Here is a 26,633-nt window from a genome sequence, read left to right on the forward strand (position 1 = left end):
ATGACAATTAAAAAAAAATTAAAACTGGGACATTTTTTGTGGAACGCTCATACGCCCTTCTAGAAAATTACTCCTAAAAAGTTGTTAAATTGCTCCGCTTGCTGAGGTATGTGTGCAAAGTTTCATTCAAATCGATTGAATTCCTGTGTATTTTCAGATCAATTGGCGTGGTTTTGTTCAGCAATTTATTTTTATTTTTTCATAAAGGGATTGAAGGTATATGGAGCACACGGCGGGGCGAAATGAACACCCCACTTTTCTACGAAACTACGCGTTTAAAGTTTCACTATTATGACTTTGCGAACATTGTGGCAACTGTTTCCATTTTTCGGAAGATGGCCAAGACTGGTCTTGGTTTTGAAAGTGCTTATTATGGAAAATTCTCAATGTGAAATTACAGAATGCAGCAATTTCACATAAAAGCAATTCCTCGGCCTAGGTTAATTTCCAATGATATCTTTATTCTAAGTCATATCTTCGTAAGGTCCTTCAATAACCTTCATAATGCTTCAGCATGAAATCATTATGATTGTCCTGTAATTAATTTCCAATTTACATAACTTGAAGCATTTGGGCAAAACATATTAGCTTTTGAATTGTTTTGGCTGAAAAATAGTTCGTTGGGAAGATGCCTTTGATCATGAAATCGCTCAACTAATCTATATTTGCGGTGAAAAAGAAATTCCAAACCGACTGACTAGAGCTCTGAAATAAAACAAATTAGTGCGATGTAACTATATGACTAAATAAAAAAATAAATAAATAGTGAGTGCCGATTAGGATTTCGGATAGGTCACGGTTCTGCAAAAAAAAATATTTTGTATGAAATATATCTTATTTAACACCTTTTTTATGCTTCCGACAATAAATGTACAAAGTTATATGATTGTAGTATATATAAGCGTCCTCCTACACCGGATATATTTCAGCACAAATAAAACCGCGTAATTCCATAGGACCTCTGTTTTTTAAGTTTATCGTTATTCTACTAACGATGATGAATTGAATTTAGTTGTAGTACTTCAGAGTATGTTCAAATAATTGCATCGCATAAATATCATCGAAATGCTTGCTAAACAAGCTAGGCATTAAAAATATATACAAATTATATTGATAATGGCAATTGTGCTTACGTCTATTATAAACTGGTTTACGTCAATTTATCCAAACGCAGTTTTATACTGATTTGATGGCAAATGGTACAATTCATGCAACACGTTGAAACAATATTTTTTTCTGACTTCTGGTTGCATAAAACTGAGTAAAATGAAGGCACATATAAAGACTTGCTCAACTTTACAATTGTAAACGTATAGATAGTAAGATAACTGCACACCCTAGTACCGAGAAACTAATTCGGATTGTTAGAAATGGTCAACCTTAACGGAAACGGTGTGGGCAGCCGCATTGCTCGGTAGTTCAATGTTGTCCCAATCCGTTTTTAGGTTCTTCTCGCTGTCGGTTGCCTTCAAGGAGAGTCCCAGTGATGCTGTACGACCGGCACAATGTGGAATGTTTAGAGTCACCGGCTGTAGAAATTCTGTTCCTTGGGGACCGCACATTACTAAAGGTGAAAGCATTGTTTCACCTATGGCATGAGTAAACGAAACATTAAAATATAGAGAAAAAATTAGCACGTAATTTCTTTAATTCAATATCAGCATGCATTATTATAACGAAATGCATTTCTATGCATTTTTTATTTGTCAGCCAATTTTTAGTATTTATTTCGCAATAACAGTAGGGTGATAAGATTACGAACAAAATTAGATAAAGATAAAATGACGATCCACTAGTCGGGATTAACCTGAAGAGCTTGATAACGTTTTTGGGTATTTCCTAAAGGCGTCTGGCTATTGATTTATCTTTTTATTTGGTGGCCCATCAGATCTACTGGGCTCATCACAGTCTTATTTACATTTTCTTCACCTTCAACAGTGCCAATGCAATGGCTTCCAAACTCTTGAGGATTCGAACATTAAGAATTGGCAACTAAGTATCACGTATAGCTATGTAGAAAAATATAAGTGAACACTAACAAAGAAGTTAATAAGAGATCGTAAATAGGCTTCAACATGTTAGGTCTAGAAAGAGACCTGATGAGTTTTATGTTTGTTGTATGTACATTATGACGTAAACAATAAAAAAGATTGGTTTTGATACTTCTGCTTGACAAGCAGTAGAACCAAGAAAGCAATGGCATTTTTTCGTGAAGTGCACAAAGCTACCGGATCATTTTCTCCACCTGCAACTTTTTTCAGGACGTAAACATATTGTGTTTGATAATGAAAAAGCAAAGCATTGTATTTTATCCCAACTCCTCAGAAAAGTTAGAACTCGCAAGCTGAATATCGTAGAACTAATAATTTTCCAAAAAATTTCGAGACGGAAGAAACGTATTGAAAAAAAATTTTTTTTTCAGAAATATTTTCTAGTCTCTTGGAGATTATGTTCTCAGGATGGCCTTCCGTACTCTCATGCGATGCCCAGAAAGCTATTATACTATTTTCTTTATTGTTAATTACAACCCTCATGATTATTAAAGTTTAAAAGGTAACGTTCTTAATTATCACGCATAACTTCGATTTTGTAAAATCCAATTTCTGAAACTTAGCGTACCTACTGTTAGTACAAACCATACACAATTTTTTACATTCATTGTTATTGTTTCTGATTGTTACTGCTTTCTCAGTTATTAGGCATTTGCAGTTTCCGAAATTTGTAAATTTTTAATAGTGAGCACCTTAATAGCCCATTTTTTGCAAGTTTTATAATTCTGCTGACGATATTTTAATTTCATGTGATAGAAATTTTGTTTTTTTTTTTTAACTTTGAATTCTCAATAGGAAGAAAAGGTTAAAAGAGAGAGTTGTACCCTACCGTTTGCTCGGCTATGGATATAAATAATAACAGCATGGGGTATCAAATAGTAAATATTTAGACCGTTAATTTCTACATGCGATCTGTCTTCTCACGCCCAAAAGCCTTACTTTATAATAATCGATACGAGGGTTTGAAATGAAGCGTAAAAGCATCGATAAATGCAAACTTTTAGGTTTTTATGTTAGAGCAAATCTGAAGTTTATACCCTGTATGCATGCAGTATTCAATCTGGAAACTAATCCAGCTGATGTCCTGGCTAAATGGTGAAATTGTGTTAAAATGATGAAAATAATAATAAACCAATTTATACATTAACTAAAGATTCTAGTATCAAACAAAATCATGCAATTAAACTTTAGCTACCACACAAACACACACACACATAAAGACGCGGTAAATTGTAATTAAAAAAAAATATTGAACACATTTTAAGCGTCAAAAAATGGACAAAAACATAAATGATTATGGACATCCAAAAATAGAAAAAAGGTCATGAAATGATTACAGTCGCGCAAAACCTATCATAAACTACGGTGTGCTTAGGTAGTTATAGTATTAAGTGATCGAACAAGCTGATCGACACGAACCATTTTCCATATCCAGCGGAGGGCCACCGACGCTCTCGCTCAGCCGTGGATCTGTAACGGTGAAGTAAATTTCCTGTTTTTTGCCAGGTGGAATAGCACCCGGAGGTATCTGCAACGATACGTTCCAGATGGGATCTGCTAGGGTACCACCATTACTATCAAACACTCCACGTCGAGTAATGGGTTGTCGTGGAGGTGGTAGCCCAAGTGACATTTCACTGGCGAAAGGAGTGCTGTGCGCATTCGGCGGTCCTATTGGGAGACTCATTTGGGATGTATATTGCGTTTCAATTGATGTGCGGCTTTCATGCACGTTCGATGCGCAGCCAGGACTTACGATTGCAGGAGGGGAACCTGTTGTCGATGGATTGCCTAACGGTGGTGGTGGTGGTTGGAAAGCTGGAGGTGCCGTAGGAGGTGCTGTTCGTTTTAGAAAATTCGAAATATGCGTTGAACGCGAACTCAGAGGAGTAGTCGCTTTGATCTGATTAGTAACGGCAGCTGCCTTTTGTAAATCAGATACGTTAGATTTAGTTAGCGTATCGTCGTCATCGTCATCTTCTGATAAGGCCAAAGGAGCCTTACAGGTTTCATCTATTTGTGTTTTTTCATCATCAATAGGGTCTAAATTTTCTGTTGAGTCAGCCTCAGCTAGATCATTTTTGTTGATTGGATCATCTTCTTGGATGTTCAGTTCCAGCGTATTGTCGCTGATTTGAAGTTTGCTTATATCTACTGATGATGCTGCATCCACTTCATTTCTAACTTCATAGATTGGTTCATGCTTTAGTTCTCTTCGAGTAACATAGTCGGGCTCGGCCATCGATTCCATTGCTTCACGCCTTGATTGATATATTTGATCTCTCAATTGTGTCCGCGGCTTGATACCCTTCTCTTTAAGTTCCTTACGCGTTGAGTACGTTGAACTTGATGGGGAATTAGCGGAGCTTGAGCTAGATTCGGTTATATCTCTATTACGACTAGAGTTACTTGGAGAATCACAACGGTCTCGTTGCTGCCGCGTTTGAAGTATTTCCATTCGACTTTGCTGTATGCGATCTTGCATCTGTTTTTTGCTTTGGTAAAGATGGTCTCGGTGCATATCTTTTCTACTTTGATACACTGGTTCATCGAGTATTCTACGGTGCGGATCTCGACTTTCGTTATACATATAAGAACCACTTTGACTTTGATATATGGATTCATCATTCACGGATGTGTTCATGTCCATTTGATATCGATCGGATCCCATTCGTCGGCGATTGAAATTGTTAAAACTAGGAGAGGGAACGCTTCGATCAGCCATACTATGTCTACGCACTATTCGCCGACTTGTTGTGTTTACTCCTGCTCCTGGCATCGGTTCTAATCGTGAACGTTCCAACTCAATCAGAGCACGATTGGCATATAGATTTTCTTGGGTTTGATCGTAATACCCCCCTGCGCCATAGTTTCCGTAAATGGACTCGCTCTCAAGATTTTGGTATGTACTATTAGGATCTTTTGGATAGTATGGTTCATGTCGCTGATAACCCTGCAATGATGGTGACATGTGATGCCGAGGGTCATAATGATATTGTTGGGGATAGTATTGCCGTGATTCATACGCTGGATCTTGGAACCTAGTATCTATCATTCGTGAGGAGCGGGGCTCTAACATGGAATGCTGCCGTTTTAAAATCGGACGCAGTTTCTTATCTGCTTCCGCTAAACTAACTTGCCTTCGAAGCGGTCTGGTTGACTTGATGAAAACATTTTTGATAGCTTTCAAAGGAGACCTGAGTATGTTCTTTTTGGGTGGTTTAGCAGGAAGTGCCGGAGGAAGACCTGAATGATGCGGTATGTTACTACTGTTATAACGATCGTACTCTGCGGTACCAGGTATAGGTGGAAGCGGCAACTGCTGCTGTTGGCGTAATCGTTCCTGGTACATAAGATTTTGCTGATGCTGGTTGAACTCGTGTATCGACATCATTGGCTCCATTTCGCTGCGAAAGTATTTGTGAGGTTTTGGAATGAATAAATATAATGCGCAACATTTTATCTGGAGTTTTGGTTCATGATAGTAAGGATATCTGCACAACCACGATTAATGCATGACACATGCACTAACTTTTCCCCCATTTTCAAAAGAAGTAATTGCGTGATTACTAATTGCAACGATAACGCAACTTTTACTTTATCTAACTGTTGATTTTTTTATAAAAACTAACAGGAAAATTTCTCTCGCACTCTTATCAACTTATCGATTTATTCATTCATTCATTATGCATACCCTCACCGATCATTACTGGAATCACTATTCGCTATTAGGTATGTTAAACGAGTAATAAGTTAGTAAGGGAATGGGAGTACTATATGGGTAGAAATAAGTGTTCCGTTACAAAATTATTTAGAGTATAATACTGCAAAAGATCTAGACATTAGCAGGCATGAAAGAGACAATCGAAGACAGTCGATATCTTTTAGAAAAAGAGTTGAGCTGCGCTTTAAAATTATGTTACAGTTTTGGAAAAGACGACAGCAGACCGATCACATACCCTGTCGTAAGATGATCATAAGTTATAGATGGGATTATTAAAGATAAAATTGGCATTATGAATGCGCTTCATTGGTCTTTAAAGTAAAGTAATCAATAAATTTCGTAAACAGCTAAGCCAATTAAAAGAAAAAAATCACTTCGTTTCACATTAATTCTTGTGATTTGCCATCGAGTAGCTTTTCGTCGTAATAACAGCAAACTAAAGCAAAGCAAAGCCTTGGTGCTACACATTCCGTATCGGAACTCGACCTTCTGTTTATTGTACACAGACTTCGCAGCCAACTGTTAAGTGTACAGGACAATTGCGGGGCTAGCGCTACGATCCTACTGACACTAACAGTCTCTCCGGAGCCGAGACTCGAACCTACGACTGGCTTGTTAGGCCAGCATCGTACCTCGAGACTAGCTGGGAGAGCTAATAACAGCGAACTAAGTATGTCTAAAGCAGAAACTATTGTATACCTTCAACGTTCATTTGCGTCAACTCGAGGCTATTTCATAATTAATGTTGTAATGTGGCAAACATATAAAATTTTTAGTGATTCGATACAGTAACGTGTCATTCAAAAATCATTCCATCATTGTTATTTGACCCAGATTTCAACTCAAATAAAACAATTATTTCAAATACCCCTAGTTGGAAAAAAGGTGGTTAACAAGGGGTTGCAAAAGACAGACATAGCTTTGTAATAAATAGCCACGCAAAAATGTCTCAGATAAGAAATCAACATAAGCAAAAAAAAAGTCGATTGTGTTACTTTATACTCGAGTTTTTTTTTTGAGTTATAGCAAAGATTATAGAGCAGTCTACGTGGTTTATTATCTATGTGGTTTTAGTCGTAGTTTAAAAGGATAAACTCTACGATAATGAATCTTTTGTATACATATATACGTTTTCGAGATATTATAAATTTAGTTTAAAAATATTGACATTGGAAAATATGCCGAAGGGGAAAAGTGTAACAAACAATAATTCCGCATATTTTATTTTGTGTTTTGTGCTTTTTGTTCAACATCAACAGACTTCTTCAACCTAGTTTCTATTCTTAGAGAGTATAAACTGGAATACGGTTAGCTTATTGTGTGACACTCTCGATGTTACATACTGTATCAAATACTCAAAATGTTGACTGGACATCTTAGGTTAGAATACCAATAATGTCTCCACTAGTGCATAAGCTTCTTTTCCGCAGAGGAAAAAAAATCATGATCACAGAGGAACGGGAAGGGCTTTTCAATAATCTCTGAAGGTTCGAATGACCACCAAACTATACATTATAGAATAGAACGATTAATGAAACGAAAACAGAAATGTTAGTTTCGGGGCTTGCGCAATTGGGAACAAAGGCTAAGTTAGGCAACATCGGGAGCTTATAAAATCGGAACCACACTGTATTTTTCTGGAGTTGATTGGGTGGTGGAAAAACTCAATCAGACACAACTTAGGATATTATTTTGCAGTGAATGTTAGTGAAATAATATACCAGCATACCATGGAATGTCACAAATTTCCTAGTAACGAGAGTGCCTAGCGCTTCACCTTTGCCTAGTTTATTTAACTCATAATATGTGAAACACAACAGAAAGTCGATATTTTTGATTGGATGAGATGTAAAAATCATTTTAACGAACAAATATGAGGGTAAAAGTTAGTGCGATTTGTCTTGCCTCCATCCTTGGTTCGAAAAGGGGATTTTAACTTGTTTTTCAACCAAGATAGTAAAGAATCTTGTTAGTATATTTATTTATATCCTTCATTTGTTAGGAGATGATTGTGGGTAATTAGTGCAAAATAAATTGCCAGTAGCTAAATGGCCTTTAATCTTGTTGCACAGTACAGTGAATTTGTTTTTATTGTCGGCCACAATCAAACAAGTCGATGGAATTAAAATACAGGATATAGCTGTAGGGTATGGCATCATAGTGTGAGGTAGGGTTATTGGAACAGCGTCAAATTTAAACTGAATCTTCACCTACCGTAGATTGTGATGGTGCCCCGTGGTTCCAATTTGCGGTTTTCGGTATAATTCAAAAGCGGATCCTCTTTGTTCTCTACTTCCAGCTAGATCAAGTGGGTGTCGCTCAGATGGATGTAATCCAGTCACGTTACCTGTTGTAAAGAGCACATTTGAACATGAAGGAAAAAGCGACAAAGTATTGCACAAGATTAATGTGATAGGGTGATAGGCATATATGTACTTCCAATGCGTATTAGTATAATGAGATGTTACCTATGCTATGTCCCCCGCTACCTCTATGCATGTAGTTATTGCCATAAGGATGATGTGCATTACCACTATAACCGTTACCCAAATCTCGGCCAGAATTACCCATATAATGTGTTTGGCTGCCATTATTGCCGTTATAACCATTGTATGGGTTGCCGCCGTACTGTCCATAAGGATGCATCTGTGAGGGATGGTTGCTGCCGCTGTTCATAAGACTATTGTTGGGTGAATTTGGCGCATTATGCACTACACCCTGATGATAATGGGATGACACTGGAGGATAATAAAACCCGTTTGGTGATCGCGGAGATATTGATTCCTAAAAAGAGAGGGTTTGCAGAAAGCAACATTATACATTATTATATATTATCACGCGCTTTATATACTTACGCCATTGTCCCATTGACCCGAGTTCATGGCTCCTCCATTTCCTCCATTGCTTCCCCCTATGGGTGGCCTGTAATTTTTCGGTTTTGGGGGAGGGACTGGTTTAAATGGAGCTCCATTGTTTCCATTTGATGGAGGAGTTCCCAGCATCGGGGGTGGCATCTTATTAGGTTTGGAATAATCTGCCTGTGAAGCCGAGTTGTTCCGACTGTGATGTGATTTTGTATCGTGTGTCATGATTTCGTATGAGGAGGAATATGAAACAAAGGTATGAAAATCATAGATTTGTTAATCGCAGTTTTTAAAACTAAATAGGTGAGATGTGCGAAAACGTGAACTTGAATAAGAAGGTAGTGATGACATGGGAGAATGGTTATGTAGTTTTCTTTCCGAAGATGCAGAGGTAAAAGAGGAAGGCTATCTAACGAATATAATAAATATAGTAGCACCGTGAGCAAGGTTTATTGGTTTGCTATTGACAGAGGCATTTCAGGAGGCACTTCAGACAAGGGTGTCGTATTTAGAATAGAATAGTCTACGATTGTCACAACACAATGTATAATAATGTAAATTTGGCTGCGATTTGTTACTGAATAGATTTTCTTTGAACTGTTGTCGCATTCTGCAGCGTGAAAAAGATAGAATCGACGTCTCATAAAAAACTGAGTTATTCTGATGCTTAATATTACATAAAACATTGCGATGTGATCCAATGCTTACCTGTATTTTCCGTAGTCAGTTTTCGTTTCCATGATATGCTTTCTTGGACTGTCTAATGCTAGATTTGATGGGCGTTGTGGAATGTTCGTACCCGGTGCACGATCGCCAGAATTTCTAGAAGCGAGAGGGTCATGCGTACCTAAAACGGTATAGTTTGGTATTGATTGATTATAGGCCTCTTATGTTTTTAGCAGATCATACCATTGAAATTATTTCGGTCCGGATGAACATGCCCAGCTCGAGGAGGAGTCAGCAATATATCATTTTTGCCTGAATTTCGATTGTAATCCGATGCACTCGACTGATTTGGTGTTAGACCTGTGCCAGTGCGACCACTGAAAATTAAAAAAAATGTTTAGTTTGTGAACCAAAAAAAAAAATATTTATTTATCACTAAATCTATGGCAGTTAGTCTGAGCCCACTCTGAGAAAAACTATTTAGTCCATTTCTATCCAAGTTATATTTTTTCTTTGTCCTCTGATGATACTCTGGTAATGCTCTGGGTGGTTACATTGAAAAGTTAAACTTACTTCGGCACCGATTTAAGATCATCGGGCGCATTGGGTCCTAACCTCATATTCTGTGCCGCGAGTTGAGATGTGTTGTATGAATCATAACTTGAAACACTGTCGTATGATCCGTTTGCTTTGTTGGAATTATTTGGCACAGCGGGAGGTTGGTTGGATCGTGTGCGATCGAGAGATGAATTTTGAACTCGATCCAGAGAATTCACTCCATTACTGTTAGCGGCACTTCGCTTATCGGAAGCTGTTCCGAGCATTTGGCTGCGACTCGCGTAATCATCAGCTGGTTGGTCCAGGTTATCAGTAGAGGTCTTGTTGCCGAAAAGTCGCTCTTGAGCTGATCTACCCAAAGTGCCACCAGTGCTTGAATTACGAGACGGCAATGATGACCCAGGCGTACTAGATGTTGTTGTATTTGGTGGCTTAGAAGCACGATCAATTCTTGGTGGCAATTCTGGAACTAAAATAAAAGTAATCATTATTCATATCTGAATAAAACTGAAATTATATCACCTGGACCAAAGTGGTTGGATCCGGGGCTATTGAGTTGTATTGGAGGCGGAGGTCGTGATGAACCATAAATGGCCTCCTCCGGGGGTAGCGGGGCCCCCATATTTCCTTTTGACGAGAACCCATATTTATTGTCTACGGTCATTCGCCGTGGATGTGCTGTGTGCTCATACGGGTTCTTATGGTATAAGAAATATACGTATAAAATTAATTAGATGATTTTAAAATAACTATCACATAATTTGTCATTCAGGATTATGTTATTTTTAGTCTACGCTTTCATAATAAAGAACATCTGTTTTTTGCGCATTAGACTTAATGAAGTTTACGCAAGATTAGCGTGAGTGACATATAATGTATTTCATGCAGCTTCGACCAATTCAATTTTACTTCAATTTTTTTGCACAGTTGTTTGGTTCTAAGGGAACATCCATAAATGACGTAGCTTTTTTAGTTTTTTTTGACCCCCTCCTCCCCTATCGTAGCATTTCGTCACAAAGTCAGGACCCCCTCTAGATAATTACGTAGCTTTATACCAACCCCCCCCCCCCCACATATTTTTTTTTGCAAATTTTACTATCCAAAGCATACCTTGAGTCATTAATGAACAAGAAAAGACAAGGAAAGGAATAAAAATGACCCTAAGCAGACAAAACAGTGATAAAAAAGAACAATTAGAAAAAATACAATTTTTTTTCTTAGTTTCATGTTTGCTACGTATCTTGGCTTGAACCCCCACCCTCCCCCTCGTCACATTTCGTCACAAAACTTCAAACCCCCCCCCCTCCCCCCTCAAATGCTACGTCATTTATGAATGTTCCCTAATGGACATTTAATTTTTTTCAAAAATTTTTTTTATATACAACAAAGGTTGATTTCCCGAAAGGGCCCATTCAAAGTAACATAAAATAAGAGGTCACCATAAGAATAATAGGGTGTCTTCCGCACATAGTAAAATTACAGCTCCAGAAGATAACATACATACATCGTATTTTTTTCTTTTATAAACAAAATTAAAGTAAATAGGGTAATTAACCAAATCTCTTTATAGCATTTTGATAACATAATTTAATATGATTCTAAAATGTATTATGTTATCAAAGTAAGCATTTTGATAACATAATACATTTTTAAATCAGCGCTATTTTTTAATAAGTTTAGATAAAAATTATGTCTAGCTCTTCAAATTCTTTTATATGGAGAACCAACTTTTCAATCGGAAACAAACAACTGTGCAAAATTTAAACCAAAAGTTACGTTATCTTGCATGGATCCACGCAACTATCATTATTGAAAACATTAACTTTTGTTTTTATATTATACCGTAACATTTTATAGAAATAAGTGCTAAAAGTAATATACGTTTTTTATTCAAATAGTCATGATCCCGATATATATTAGATCATACCACAGACTAACAGACATAACATGTCGAACAAATTTTCAATAAAATCATCGTTTGGATGATTCCAGTACTTTACGTTAGTAACACTAGCACCATCTGCTGTCGTGTTCGCGCTGCGTCATGTATTTCGACATCAGCGCCAGCGTTACTGCATGTGTCAAATGGGGAACTACAAAATATGTATGAGATTGCATGACAGCGCCCCAGACGACGTTTTCGCGCGATGACTGTTATTCGGTTGAAAATTTGAAATGAACGTTTTTTGTGGCGATGGAGCTAGGTTCCAGTGTAACGTCTGTTAGTCTGTGATCATACTTTTTTGAACAAAATTATTTGGAAACAGAAAGCTAAAGATAAATCGAAATGCTTTCTTAATATACAGTTGACAGATATTGACACTTTACGCTCTGGTTTCTTAATCCGTTAAAATGACTATCAAATACATAATCCCTGACTGACTGACTTAGTTTTATATATTGCATTAGTAAATGAACTTTTCAACAATCCCTTCCAATATAATGATAATCCACATGAACTTTACAGCATATATATCTATAAATTAAAAAGGGATGCTGTTAGCTTACCGTGTATGGTGGTGGCAATCCGTCACCTAGTTCTCTAGCCCTATCCAAGTTATCCTGATTAGTTGCAATCGAAGGATCAGAGCTTGACTTCACCAATTGTGGTAAGTTGCCCAATGATAATGAGGCCGATGGTCCGGGGCTCAGTTCCAGGTCCGATTCCGGACTTGAGGCATAAGACAATCGGGATGTGGTCATTGGGAAAAGGAAATCATCGGACAAGGATTCTACTGGCTGCTTGCAAGCAAGTACGATGATATCACGCGATTGAGCAATCGATACGGTATTATGAATGTAATGATAGGACGACGATGTCATTATGATTGGAACGGATTGTACGTTTATGAACAAGAGTGATGTGACCAGGACGTCGATGTTATATGATTTGTGTATGTTTTGTATCATTATTATTAGTGTTGTATTGGTTTGTTGGAAGCGGGGACGAGTATATGAAAATAAAACAGAGAAAAACACACGGTTAGAGCTTTTGCACAAGAATATTGGTTGTATAAAACGAAGTGTTAGTAAAGTTATCACATTGACTATCAGTATAGTAGGTATCTACATTATAAGTACGGTTCGGTTAGACCCTAAATACAATTTACAAACGGAAGCAAACATTAAATGTATAACCGTTTTAAGAAATTAGTTATTAGAATACAAAAGCATATGACTTTCACACAAGTGGTTGTTAGATTTATTGTTAAGAGTTATTAATTCGTGATTATTAATAAGGTTAGTTCGATCAATATCGGATATTCTGGAATTTGGCAGCTGTTCTTTGTTAGATTTACCATTAACCATCGTTGTTTGATGGTTTTTTGTTTTGCTTTCATGTCTGATAGCATTCAACGTAGAAGGATTATAGTTAGAGTAAGGTGTAGCATGTTCTATGCGCACACACTCAATATCGGATAGTTGATCAACACTCGGTGTCGAAGATTTTGCATATGTTGTGTACAGACTAAGCGACGAATGCCTTGTTGGGTTTATGAGTCTAGGCATCGAACTAGAATGGTTAATTTGTTGTTTAATAGGAATTGGAGAGTAGCTTATATTCGCATTAATGCATGAGTTAGAGTCTGGGCAAGTTTGATGCAATGGCGGATCATTTGCTTGCTGATACGTTTGGATGGCTGTAGGAACGAACGGTTTAGGCATATAGTGTGATTTAGGATGGTACATGTGAGATGATGGTGTCGTCAATGGCCAACTGATTGGCATTGAATAGCGGTAGGGATATCTAGGATTGTTAAAATAACTACGGGTTTGCGATGGATAGCTGCAGCACGATAGCGGGCAAGGTGGTTGAAGAAAAGGTAGAAATATGTCCGACGTAAATTCCACCCGCTAAGTGTGATATGAATCATATGAGGAAGTAAATAAAATTATTGATTGTTCCATCACCATAGCTACAAAATACATCGCACAGCATCCTACGGTTGCAGTGATGTTGCTCGACACTTTCCAGTTTTCGAAAAACTTTAATTTGAACAATACAATCAATTTCCATACAAGTTAAAACAAACACGAGAATAGATTATTCCATTCATCTTTAGATGGAATGTCAGGTGCTAAACAAACAGGAATATGCCGAACAATTGTGCCAATGTTTACGAACGATTGTTAAATTGTAATTGATTTTTATCACAAAAGCTACTATATACGTCTAGATACTAACAACGAAATTTTTGGTTCAAAATCATACCTTAGTTTCAGACATCCACACTGCTCCACTCTGCTGTTGGTCGATCGAATCCCGTAGCTTCCGATACCAAGTATCAGGATCGTTCAGATTAATTATTGTACTAAACACGTGGGACCAAACACGTTCTAGTTTTTGGCACTGTTCAAACAATTTTTTACTGCTCTTGTGTTGAGATTTTGGCAGACCTTGACGCAACTGCTTTATGTTATGCTTGGTGTCTGCTTTTAGGAATATAACGATTGGATAAAATTGAGCGTAGTTCAGCCGATCTACGGCGTTTGGTGTGATGTCTAAGAGAGCATGCTTTCCGCGATCCATGATATCTCGAATATTAGAAAGACGCACAATACCGCCACATTTGGACGATCCTTTGTCGTCGTCCTGTAGAGGGGCAGTATATTTATCAGAAAAGTCTTTAACAAGCCTTTCCCGCGCAATGTCGGACACCGGTCCAAATAGCACAACTGGTCGAACAAAGCCTGGATGGCGCAGCACTACTCTTTCATACGCTGGAAACTTTGAAATGGAATCCGAAAAAACCACGTCATCCCAGTTTTCTCGCGACAACGACTTTGATCGCCGATGTGTTGATCTTCTCCGTCTGAAGAAACTAACTCGCGATTCGGAAGCATTCATTTCCTTTTTTGTCGCATTGAATTGTGCTGTGGCCAGCTCTTCTGCTCGTGCCTTATTTGGTATGACACCGCGTTGCAGTTCCTGATGGCCATGTCCAATGCGCAGAACCTGCCACGCACCAACTACTCCATTGTACAATGTATCTATCACTCGGAACACGTCTCCTGCTTTGAATGATAGTTCTCCTTTCGATGGGTTCTCGCAATGAAAATGAGTTTTTATATGAAATGAATCTCCTCGCTGCTGCACAGTGATCGTGTCGTACTCCTCTTTGCAGTATTGCACGATCAGATCGATACGATCTTGTAAACTGAGCAAAAATAAAACTGCTTCTTCTCTGGTAACTCCATTCATATCCATATCGTTTACTTTAAGGATTTTATCGCCGGGAACCAGCCCTTGAGCTGCAGCAGGACTATTTTGCTGCACTGCAGTAACAAAAATGCCCACTTCGTTACCACCGGTTAGTCGAATGCCAACAGAACCTTCTTTTTGGAATGTAATGTATCTTGGTTCAGATGACGGTTTTTCATCGTTTAAAGGACGCCTAGTGCTGTAGAAATCTTCTCCCCTGGGAGGTGGCGGTCTTGGAGGTTCATCGATAATACTTCGGGACCTTGCGTGACCACTACTGTTCGGTGCTCCGTCCATTCCTCGGTTGCTGGTCGCTCCCGGTGGTGTACTGGGTCTGTCTAATTGTTGTAAAGAAATATCGGTTAGTGGACCTCGTGATCTTCCCCTTGGTGTTAGGTTGCTTTTATCATCTACTAATAACGTACTCATGGCTGAAGGACGGGTTGGAGGCTGAACATAAAGGTTTTGCCCAGAGTATGCTCCGCCATTTCCATTAAGGTAATTTTCATCCATATTACTGCAATTAGACACCTGTGCCGTATGGGAATACACAGGGGATTGCATTCCGGAGCTCGTACCACCACCTAAACCGGAATTCAACGTAGTGTTTGTTGTATCTCTTAACACCGCCAATGTGAGTCGTTCTTTGCATCCGTCGATGATTTTTTTCGCTTCCTTCAAACTCATCGAATCATTACAATTAGTGTTATGTATCCTTGTTACAAGGTCCCCTTCCTGCAGTGAGTAACCATTGGCAGCTAATTGGTCTTTCGTCTTAGACGAAATTTCCTGTGTACAGCGACGGAATGAGAGAATAGATAACTTTACATAACATAAAACATAATATATTTTGTAGCGGTGAAAGTTTTCATTTGAATGAAATAAAACGAACATCATATTTGATACTCCAATAACTTAATGTTAACGGATACTAATAAAAATGAATGAACTGTTTTTTTTATAAATTATAGCATTCGCTGATATCATGTCACTGTGTCTTATGTTCAACATACTTCAAACAACACGTACCTTAATAAATAATCTACATCCTAGAACGATGCCAAAATCATCTTTTTTACTCGCTTTTGTAACGATCACTTTGATTTGCTGTTGAGATCCATTATTTCCTAAACTGCTCAACCCGAGGCCGGTCGAACTTAGACTATGTTGATGCTGGTGTTGATGCCCACTACCACCTACTCCACTCGGTATAACACTACCACCCCCTGCGGACTGTATCAGGCCGTGGCTTGGAACGCGTCGCTTCACTACCAGCGTAACTGTATTACCACTGTCCCGAAGTACCTGCACTGCGGTTGCGTACTCAACATTCTCCAGCGAAATTCCATTGACAGATATGATTCGATCGTTAACCCTGCGAAATTGAATAATAGTACCGAATAAGTAAGATCAAATACAATGTGAGCTGAATACTTACTGCAACTGACCCTCGGCTGGACCATGTTTTAGTACATCGCTTACTGCTATCGATGGATCGCCATTGGCAAAATGTGGATTATCCCGTCCACCAGACACCGCTATACCAAAACCATAACCGGGTACGCGCGATAGCGAAACTGTACTGTAGTCCCATGATGTTCGCTCTCCCTGTAAACAAAAACAAAACAAACATACAATTTATAAGTAGTTTGTAATATACGTATCATGAATAATATTTCTTTATTCTTTATTTGAAAAAAATTCATCTGACAAAAATAGTGCATTTGTCAATTTAACCCTCTCTTCACAATGGTTACTCTAGAGCACCATAGGTTTGATGCGATAAGTCTTTCGAAATATTTACCAATGCTACTTAAAATGCATGAATATATTCTTGAGCAATATACTGATTGTTCAAGAATATATATATATATATATATATATATATATATATATATATATATATATATATATATATATATATATATATATATATATATATATATATATATATATATATATATATATACATATATATATATATATATATATATATATATATACATATATATATATATACATATATATATATATATATATATATATATATATATATATATATATATATATATATATATATATATATATATATATATATATATATATATATATATATATATATATATATATATGTATATATATATATATATATATATATATATATATATATATATATATATATATATATATATATATATATATATATATATATATATATATGCATTTTCCAAACCTATGGTGCTCTAGAGTAACCATGGTAAAGAGAGGGTTAACTTAAAAACTACGACGAACTCTCATTGCGAAATTGTGGGATGGTGTGCCAAAATCGAAAAGGTCTTCCACTTTAAAGAATGATCGAATACAGCAAGCTAACGGGTCGTTAAATCCGAAATTAGTACGGTGAAAGCTAGGTTGTAGCAGTCCAGTAGAGCGAAGAAGGCGCTGTGAAGCCCGGAGATTCAATTTGGAAAAGATATTTGGTGAATCGATTTCAGAGTTCAGAACTTTAGCTACGAACACCGCTTGTTGAACTTCTCTGCGCCGTTGCAATGTGTCAATCCCAAGAAGACGACAACGGTCAGGATATGGAGGCAGGTTAATCGGGTCACGCCACGGAAGATTTCTTAACGCAACTCGCACGAATCTTTTCTGCACTCGCTCAAGTCGCAAATTCCAGACTAGTTGTTGAGGACACCAAACCAAGCTAGCATTTTCGAGAAGTGGCCGAACGAAAGCACAATACAACGCCTTCATGCAATGGGGATCCCTGAAGTCGCGAGCAATTTTCGAAACGAAACCAAGTTGTCTCGTGGCATTAGCGATTATATTAGTACGATGCAGATTGAACGTAAGTTTCGTATCCATTACAACTCCAAGGTCACTAACGTGGTCAACTCTTGTTAGGTTTTGATTATCAATTTGATAGTTGAATAATATTGGATTCACTTTGCGGTGAAAGGTCATCACTTGACATTTACTAATGCTGATCGTCAGCCAGTTTTTGCGTCACCAATAAACAAACTTGTTCAAAAGCCCTTGTAGCTGCCAACAGTCGTCGATGGAGCGTATTATCAAATACAGCTTAAGATCGTCTGCGTACACTAGTTTACAGCCAACATCCAATAGCAAGGAAACGTCATTGAAGAATAGCGTAAACAGCAACGACCCTAAGTTGCTACCTTGTGGAACGCCGGAGGTGTTTGAAAACTGTGACGAACAGCAGGAATTAATGTGCACTCGTAGAACTCTGTCACATAAGTATGAACTAAGCCAACCGACAAACCTCTGCGACGCACCAAGCCGTGAGATTTTTAAATATTTTATGGTCAATCCGATCAAACGCTGCTTTCAAATCTGTATAGATTACGTCGGTTTGAGCTTTTTGTTCCATGTGCGACATACAAGTCGAAGTGAAGTCAAGCAAGTTCGTACTTACTGAGCGGCCAGGCATAAAACCGTGTTGGTCACTAGAGATATAACTCCTTGTACGTAAGAGCATAAACGTACTCACGATTATTTCGAACAGTTTCGATGCAACAGAAAGACTAGCAATGCCACGGTAGTGCCTAACATTTCGACGATCCCCGCTTTGAAATATCGGGAACATGTAAGAATGTTTCCAAACTGTGGGAAACTTGCCTTGCTCAAGATTTGTTGTAAATATGGCGTAAGGGTTCGGCTAAAGCGTGTACACAACGACTTATTATAACTGCCGGGATTCCGTCGGATCCTGCAGAGTACAAATGTTTAAATTTTTTTGCAGCAGCTTTTATCATGTGTGCAGAGATGTGGAATAAATCCAGGTCAACCAAATCGACAGGAACAGCCTCAGCAGCAGCCTCAGCGTCGAGATCAGATGCGATATTATCAGCAAACACAGAGGCGAAAAACTGTGCAAACATTTCACACGTGTCAGGATCAGATTTAGATTCTAGATCATCGGGGCATACATTTGTGGGAATTGTAGCACATTTTCGTTTAGACTTAACGAAATTCCAAAAGTTTCTGAGATTTCTTCGAAGGTCTGTCAGAACTCGCATGACGTAAGATTTGTACTAGCCAGCATTCAACCGACGATAATCATCGCTCGATCGCTTAAAAAAACACTCATCATCGACTGTTTTAGTACGACGATATTTGTGTCGCCTTCGATTGCGTACACGTTTTAATTCTCGCAGACGCGAAGTGGCCCATGGTGGAAAAACTGGTGCTTTTACTAATGGTAGATTCGATTCGAGCCACTGAAGTAAAATGAACATTATGAATTTCGAACATTATTATTTGTGTTCCCTCTTATATCGTTCTACAATTTTCAGTACATATTTACTTTAACAATGCAATTTGTTAGATATTCATTGACATTCATATTATCCATTTATATAACCTTTGATCTCGAACAACCGCGGTATACGAGAATGTCAGTTTATATTATAGCTGCTGTACTGTAATATCAGTTCAATATCAGTAATAACAGTGCATACTTTAAACAGATGACAGTTATAAATTAACTAAACTCAACCAATGAGAGTCGGGTGTGACCGGTTAGGGGCTTAGACACTCATGTATAATATCAGGGGAGCTCCGTAGCCGCAAGGTTACAGAGTTCGCTTTGGTAAGTAGGTGGTCGTGGGTTCGAATCTTAGTAGAATCAGGCCATTTGGTTGTCGAAGGACTTTAGCATGGGTTTATTCTCAGGCTCCCCACCACGTACCCTTCCTTTAATCTGAATTCTACAGTACCCCGTGTTGACTCTCCTTCTAACAAAAATTAGTCCCTATTATAATAAAACTGGTGTGAGTAACGTATGAAAGTTTTCTACAGGGAATTGTAATTGGGCGATATTGTTAGGATGGACAGAGGCTCGGTATAGTAGAGCAGTAAGCTTGAAACGGAAAGGTGAAATTTACACACAAGCACGGATATGAAAGATAAGCGTATCTCTTATTTCAATAGTGATACTGCCAATAATATGAAGTGCGGAGTACAGAAAACACCTGGGCAATATCACAATAGATCTAAGCTCTGGTCGCATTGATGAGTCCACACAGAAAAAAAAAAATAATATCATGGGTTCAATGGTCATACTGCATCGTTCAATCAAGTAGTTTTTGGGTTTAAATCCACTATTATAACAGTTAAGCACGAATGTTCACCACTGTGGGCTCATAATCCGTATGTGGATAATTAAAACTCAAATGTGCACACCTCATGTCAACGAACTTTTCAGATTTAGCATAAAGTTTGGGGAATTGTTCATTCATAGTCACTAAGCAGAAATCTAGGATAACGGGCGGTCGTGGGCTCGAATCTTAGTAGAGTCTGGGCCCTCCGATGTCACCGGACTTTTAAGCATGGGTTTATTCTCAGGCTTCCCATTAGCGTCCATCCTTCACGTTGAATTCCACAAAACGATAATACCTCTTGTCAAATACCTCTTGTCAAAATTGTATCCCTCTCACAGTAAAACTGGTCAGAGCACCATTCAGTTGAAACTTTCTCAGGGAATTGTAATTGGCGATAACATTAGCCGGAGGCAGCGATGCTCGGAATAATAAGCGTAAAATAAGGGCATACACACAAGCACGAATTATAATATTGATATCACTTACTTATAATAGTGATATTCTGCCGTTTAAATCCCATGTTTTACATAAATCTTATGCATGCTGGGACAACTATGCTTTGAACGGCAGTATTGTTAATAATAGAAGTGCGCAAAACACATGGTCGCAGCGATAAGTCCACACAGAAAAAAAGCAGAAATCCCGACTTTGGTGTCGATTAGACCGCCCTCCGCTCCGTGTAGTCAAAACCCTTTTTTTTAGTTGTGGCTACAGATGCATAAGGTCTAGAAATAAGCTGATCCATAATTTTTGAAAAAAATTAGTCAAGGAATCTAAACAAAATATTAGTTTTGACAGGTAGCGTTGCTAAATATGTTTTTTGTTTTGGCATTTGAAAAATTCAATTGCATTCTTCGATAAAAATGAGTATATTTCGATTTCAAATTTGAACCTTTATCGTGTTTCTGAGAAAAATGTACACAAAAAACACTTACACTAACACGAAGTAGCGAAACTCGAGTTATAGCATTTTAAAGAAATAAAGTCAAATTTCCTCTGATTCGCTTATAATTACTTTTTATTTCTCTGGAAACTGTTTTGATTATGGTTATCCTGAATGATGCAAATTGAAGGTAATTGGTCAAGGAATTCAGCAATAATATAAATCTTGATCAGACCAATCACCCTGTATATATAACTAAAAGAAAACTAGATAATTTTGCTCAAACTAGGAAATTTCAAGTTATTAGCTGACACTGCAGTGTCTGACATTAAAACTATTAAAAGATGAGTGCCCAAATTGGGGGCTTGATAGCTATGAGGCGTGAGAATCAGTTCATAGAGGAAATGTTATCAATGATAAAATATTTCTTTGCGATGTTAAAGTTAGAATTAGAAAATTTTGAATTATAATAAACTGTTTTTATGGATATCCCAGCAACTAATAAAAATTCAGTATTTTTTTATATTTTCTGAATTTCTCACCTTTTTTACACAAATCCTTTTCAAAAATCAGTAATGATATAAAAAAAAACAACACTAATAATACAAAATGACATTTTTAGCCTATAGGAACATCTATGCAAAGTTACAACCATATCAAAAATAATAATTGGATAAAAAAATCTATAATCTTTTGCTCAAATTCCACGATATGAAAAATAAAAACAAAAAATCTGTTGGTATCTAAAAAAACATATTCAATAGCGATTCTATTTAGCTTGCAATCGGAGAAGTTTCTCATATACATAGGGAATCGGAATCAAACACCGTGCAAGAATATCAAAAACTTAATGTTAAAATCTTAGCAAAATAAGATATTAGATAATCGTATTTCTACTTTTTTTCCTGTATGGACTTCCTCACTGCGACCAGAACCGTGGATCTATTGTGAGATATGCCCGGGTGTCTGCTGTATCCCGCTTTTGTTATTAGCAATACCGCTGTTGAGAAGTGGCATGCTCATCATTATTTTTTATCAGTGCTTGTGTGTAATATGATGTTACCCTTTCCTTTTACACGATCACTGTTCTACTATACCGAGCCTCGTTCTTTCTGCCAAATATCACCAATTAAATTTCCCTGCAGAAGCTTCGTCGTGCGTCCTTCTGGCCAGTTTTATTGATAAGAGGGATTTATTTTTGTTAGGAGGAAGCAATATGCAAAGGTATTGTAGATTTCAGCGTAAAGGAAGGGTGTCAAAACCAAGCCAAATTTATTAAACGATAACACTAGTTACAAGTGTAGCATCCAAACAATTCGGTACGCTTATTTTCTGTCCAATTCCACAAATTACTTGTTGCGTTTCCTTTTGTAGGATCAAAATTGTAACCTTGTATCAGACTACTGCTACGGGTATCCTCTTAGTAGTAGCAGCAGGGCATTTATATTATCGCATGAAATGTTTACGTGTTTATACAACAATAAATGTTATAGATCAGCGGTTCTCAACCTTTTTTTGTCCGCGTACCCCTTGGCGATATTTTCCAAGTCAATTGTACCCCCTGGCGTAAAATGTTCTCGCAGAGTAGGAGAGAGAAGTGGTAGATCATGTTGTGGTAGTCTAGTTCAGGTTTCAAATTGAGCTATGCACATAGGAGTAAATAAAGTAAAAACCTGATCAAAAGTCAAAAAAACAAAAGTTTATCAACAGCGGGGGCCTAGTGTGGTTGGTAACGTCTCCGCCAGCCACGCTCGACGCCTGGGTTCGAATCCCACCGCCGACATAGGTGTCGATGGTTGTGAGGTGGCGTGATCCACTCACAACCAACCCAACTGGTCTAGATTCAATCCTAGCCGACACCGAGAGATTTTCTGAGGCGAAAAATCTCTGGGATCACGCCTTCCATCGTATGAGGAAGTAAAGCCGTTGGCGCCGGTCCGTTAATAAACGGGTCGTGAGTTAGGGTCCTGGGTGTGGAGTCGCCTCCCTGGGCGTCGGTGATTGGCCACAACAGTGGCGGAACTAGACCGATGAAAAATAAGCCAGAATAAAAAAAAAGTTTATCAAGCATGTTCCGCATAGTCTCATTTTGAAGTGTGATGCCTACTGAATCTTTTGACAGCCCATGAGCATCCAAAAGTATTGTTGACCTTTGTTACAGCTGGTTGAAATCGACCAAATTTTAGCTTTTCGTTGTTGCATTCGATGCTTCCGCACCGTTCACTTTTTTCAAAACAATCAAGTGCGACGTAGTGATTTATCATCAAACTAACTATAGAGATTGTCAAAGAAGGTTAGTTTAATCAATCTGTGAACTTAAACATTTTAATAAACACAAAAATTCTGTGAGATTTTTTATATGAGCGTAATATATGTAATATATGAAGTAAGTTAAGTATCAATGAGTTTCAATGTAAACAGTCAATTGCAAATCGAAGCCTGTATGTTTCTGGTCAAACTGGTGGTTTTAGATCATCCGAACCAATCCGAACTCATAAGTAGCATCGAAAATTTCAACTTTTCAGCTTCCGGCAGTGTTGTTGCCTTAGTTTCAAGAACATACCTCTGTCATGTAAGGGATGAGTGGCCGAAATCCAAGAAAAACGGTCAAGCTTATTCACCCGAAGCAATGCAAATGTTGCGAGTGAAATGTAAAAAATCACTTTGTCCGCCATTACTGATTTTTCTTTCGCGTACCCCCTGAAGGCTTTTGCGTACCTCTAGGGGTATGCGTATCCCAGGTTGAGAACCGCTGTTGTAGATTATTAGCAGCAAAAAAGTAACACTAGAAACATAGAGCAGATCGCGCATCTTTATGTTCAAATTACATTAAAAAGCAAACTTTTGTTATACGATGTACGGTACAGAAGTTCCCCTTCCCACTGTGCATCTGTCCGTCTCGTCCCTGACAGAATCATCTTTACCGGGCTGTCGTCCGACATCCTTACGATATGCCCAGTCCACCGCAACCTGCCAGTCTCAGCGATATGGACGATAGATGGCTCTTCAAGCAGCTCCTGCAGTCCGTGTCAACTTGGTGCGGCGGCGAATTTTACTCGATCGGAGCGTCCTCCCGAGACCAAAGTATACGCCGCTATTTTCTGCCATAATGCCAATGAATTTCGCTGCTGAGCAATCCCACAAAAAACTACAACTTTGTCGAAGAGGTCACACCAATCAAACAAACCGTTTTGGCCCTAAAAATATTGGTAATCATCAATACCTTTCCAAAAAATCATTTTTCAATAGCTTCTCAAAAAATAAGCCGTTTTCCAAAAAATCAATAGCCCAAAATGGCATTTTTATCCTATAGAAACATCTATGCAAAGTCTCAGCCAAATAAAAAATGACAAAAAAAATATTAAAACTGGGACATTCTTGTGGAACTGCTCTGCTGGTATCGATGTCGACAGTCCCAGTGAGTCCAGGTACATGAACTCATCACCACCAGCTTGAACTCGAGATGGGAGGTTAGCACTGTCTTTCTTCCAAGTACTTCGTCTTCGATGCATTGATGACCAATCCAATCCGTTGGGTTCCGGCCTTTAGTCCAATGTACGTATCCGCCATCTTCACAATGTCGATATCGTCGGCGAACAACTTTTGGAATATTGTGCCACTCGTGTTAATCCCCGCTCTTCTAATGACACCTTCCAGGGCAAGGCAGTATTAAACGACAGGCATGAGAGACCATCACCTTACCCTAAACCTCTTCGAGTTTCGAAGGGGCTCGAGAGTTCTCCCGATTCTCGAACCACACACATCACTCAATTTATCATCGCTTTGACCAATAGCGTTAGTTTGTCCGGGAATTCGTAGTCGTGCATAATTTACCATAGCTGGTCTCGATCGATTGTGCCGTATACCGATTTGAAATCGATGAAAAGACGATGTGTGGGCACGGTTTATTCGCGGCTTTTCTGCATAACCTGCCGAATCGCGAATATCTGATTCGTGGTGGCGCGGGCACCCATGGAATTCGCCTACGAATGGCAGATTATTTGGGAGAGTACCACTCCTCTGGTACTTATTCTTCCTCCCAAATCTTCACAATGACTCAGTACACGGCTTTAGTCAGTGTTTCTCCATCGTATTTCAACAGTTCGCTGAGAAGTTGGTCCACTCCAGCAGCTTTATTGTTTTTCAGCCGTCCTCCTTCATCTTCAACAGAATGTCTTTTGTGAAAAGTTAAAACATTTATATTAAATGCAATATTTCACGGTGACTATCCGAAAGCTTGAAACCTTGACTTCAGAGATGTTACACATATGGTCGATTGAAATTGCAGTGTTTTGAAAAATTGATTCAGTATATCATAAATTCATCCAGACATATATCATCCCATTGAAAAGAATCAGTTTTCATGTGCTTAAGAGGTTATATACCTTTTTGCTCGATTAAAAAGAGCAAAGTTTGGAACTTTTTTTAGGCGTGTAGCATTTTTTTTATTGCATAAAAGTAGTAATTTTCTGAAAGTTTTGTTAATCAACAAAAAAAAACACGTTCGGTCATAAGAAATACCAATTATTTGTGGAGTAATGACCGTTTTCCCGAAATGTTTTTTTGCAGAGGTTTGCGGTGTTTACGATAGTAACCTAGCAGATCAACTGAAATCAAGAAAGTATCTAAACGATCATTTTCACAAGCATTATGTTTCCAATGCAAACGGGACCGTTTTTCCCAAAAAAACCTAAATTAATCCACCTAGCGGTCAGACTCAGCCTTTCTCATTCAAACTTATTATTTGTAAAAATAGATTTACATGAATGCTCAAATCCAATAAATGTTTATCCACTCTTTGGGTTCTAAAATATTGATGTTGTAATTAAAGTATAAAATATGAAATTTGACGTAATGTTAGTACTTAAGAAATAGCGAAATAAAAGCAATGACTCTTAATTTCGAACAATTTAATCACGAGCGATGCCGGGAACGTTCAGATAGTACGATACCACATTTAAATCATGTTGAGGCCATATATTTTGATCGAAGCAGGTAAAGTGTTGAATAGTCTTTGAATTTCTGTTCTTTCTAAAACTTTTAAACAGCATATCAAATTGTTATGAAGTTTGTTATTTGTAAGTTTGAGAGATGACTCATTTGTATGACACTAGTTATGTTCAAATAAGTCGTGTAGTACTTGAGATAATAGACTTTCGTTGTTTTACAAATTAAAACATAACGCTTGCTTAAGCTTGATTACAATCAAATGAAAAGGTAACGTTTGGGGCAGCCAAACTTTGAAACCACGTGTTCAATCATAATTCATCAGTTAACCCTTAATCTCTTAATCATCTGATATCAATATTGTTCAAATCGGTTGTGTAGTTTCTAAGATAATGAAGTTTCGTGATTTTCACATTTCGATACATTACAGACGAAGTTACAGTCCGATAACTGCAAAATTCAATAGGGAGTTATGAGGTAGGTAGACCTTTCATTTGATACTAATTCTGTGGAAATCGGGTCAACCATCTCTGAGAAATATGAGTGAGTCCAAGTAAGTTGTCTTGGAATATGTTTCTTTTCATAGCTGGATTTCACATTTTTAAACATAACAG

At 37.9% G+C, this 26,633-nt stretch overlaps 1 protein-coding gene across 13 annotated transcripts in view; it reads right to left on the minus strand.

Annotated features, from left to right (window-relative positions):
* Window positions 1-816: 816 nt before the first annotated feature.
* Window positions 817-26,633, minus strand: part of LOC129733325 (tight junction protein ZO-1) — a 78,537-nt gene continuing 52,720 nt past the window's right edge. For 4 of the 13 annotated variants that reach the window (XM_055695110.1, XM_055695113.1, XM_055695111.1 and 1 more), the window contains 13 exons: window positions 16,505-16,674; window positions 16,096-16,441; window positions 14,077-15,855; window positions 12,372-12,602; window positions 10,386-10,560; window positions 9,879-10,332; window positions 9,549-9,682; window positions 9,348-9,486; window positions 8,631-8,835; window positions 8,244-8,559; window positions 7,990-8,122; window positions 3,471-5,458; window positions 817-1,588 (listed from right to left, as the gene is read on the minus strand). In XM_055695110.1, coding sequence (XP_055551085.1) covers window positions 1,365-1,588; window positions 3,471-5,458; window positions 7,990-8,122; window positions 8,244-8,559; window positions 8,631-8,835; window positions 9,348-9,486; window positions 9,549-9,682; window positions 9,879-10,332; window positions 10,386-10,560; window positions 12,372-12,602; window positions 14,077-15,855; window positions 16,096-16,441; window positions 16,505-16,674 — 6,294 coding nt within the window. In that variant the 3' untranslated portion in view covers window positions 817-1,364. Of the gene's footprint in view, window positions 1,589-3,470; window positions 5,459-7,989; window positions 8,123-8,243; window positions 8,560-8,630; window positions 8,836-9,067; window positions 9,250-9,347; window positions 9,487-9,548; window positions 9,683-9,878; window positions 10,333-10,385; window positions 10,561-12,371; window positions 12,603-14,076; window positions 15,856-16,095; window positions 16,442-16,504; window positions 16,675-26,633 lie in introns of those variants that run through there. The other 9 variants (XM_055695116.1, XM_055695112.1, XM_055695115.1 and 6 more) reach the window with 9 other exon arrangements.

Source organism: Wyeomyia smithii, chromosome 3 (assembly GCF_029784165.1).
Source record: "Wyeomyia smithii strain HCP4-BCI-WySm-NY-G18 chromosome 3, ASM2978416v1, whole genome shotgun sequence".
Lineage (NCBI taxonomy): Eukaryota > Metazoa > Arthropoda > Insecta > Diptera > Culicidae > Wyeomyia > Wyeomyia smithii.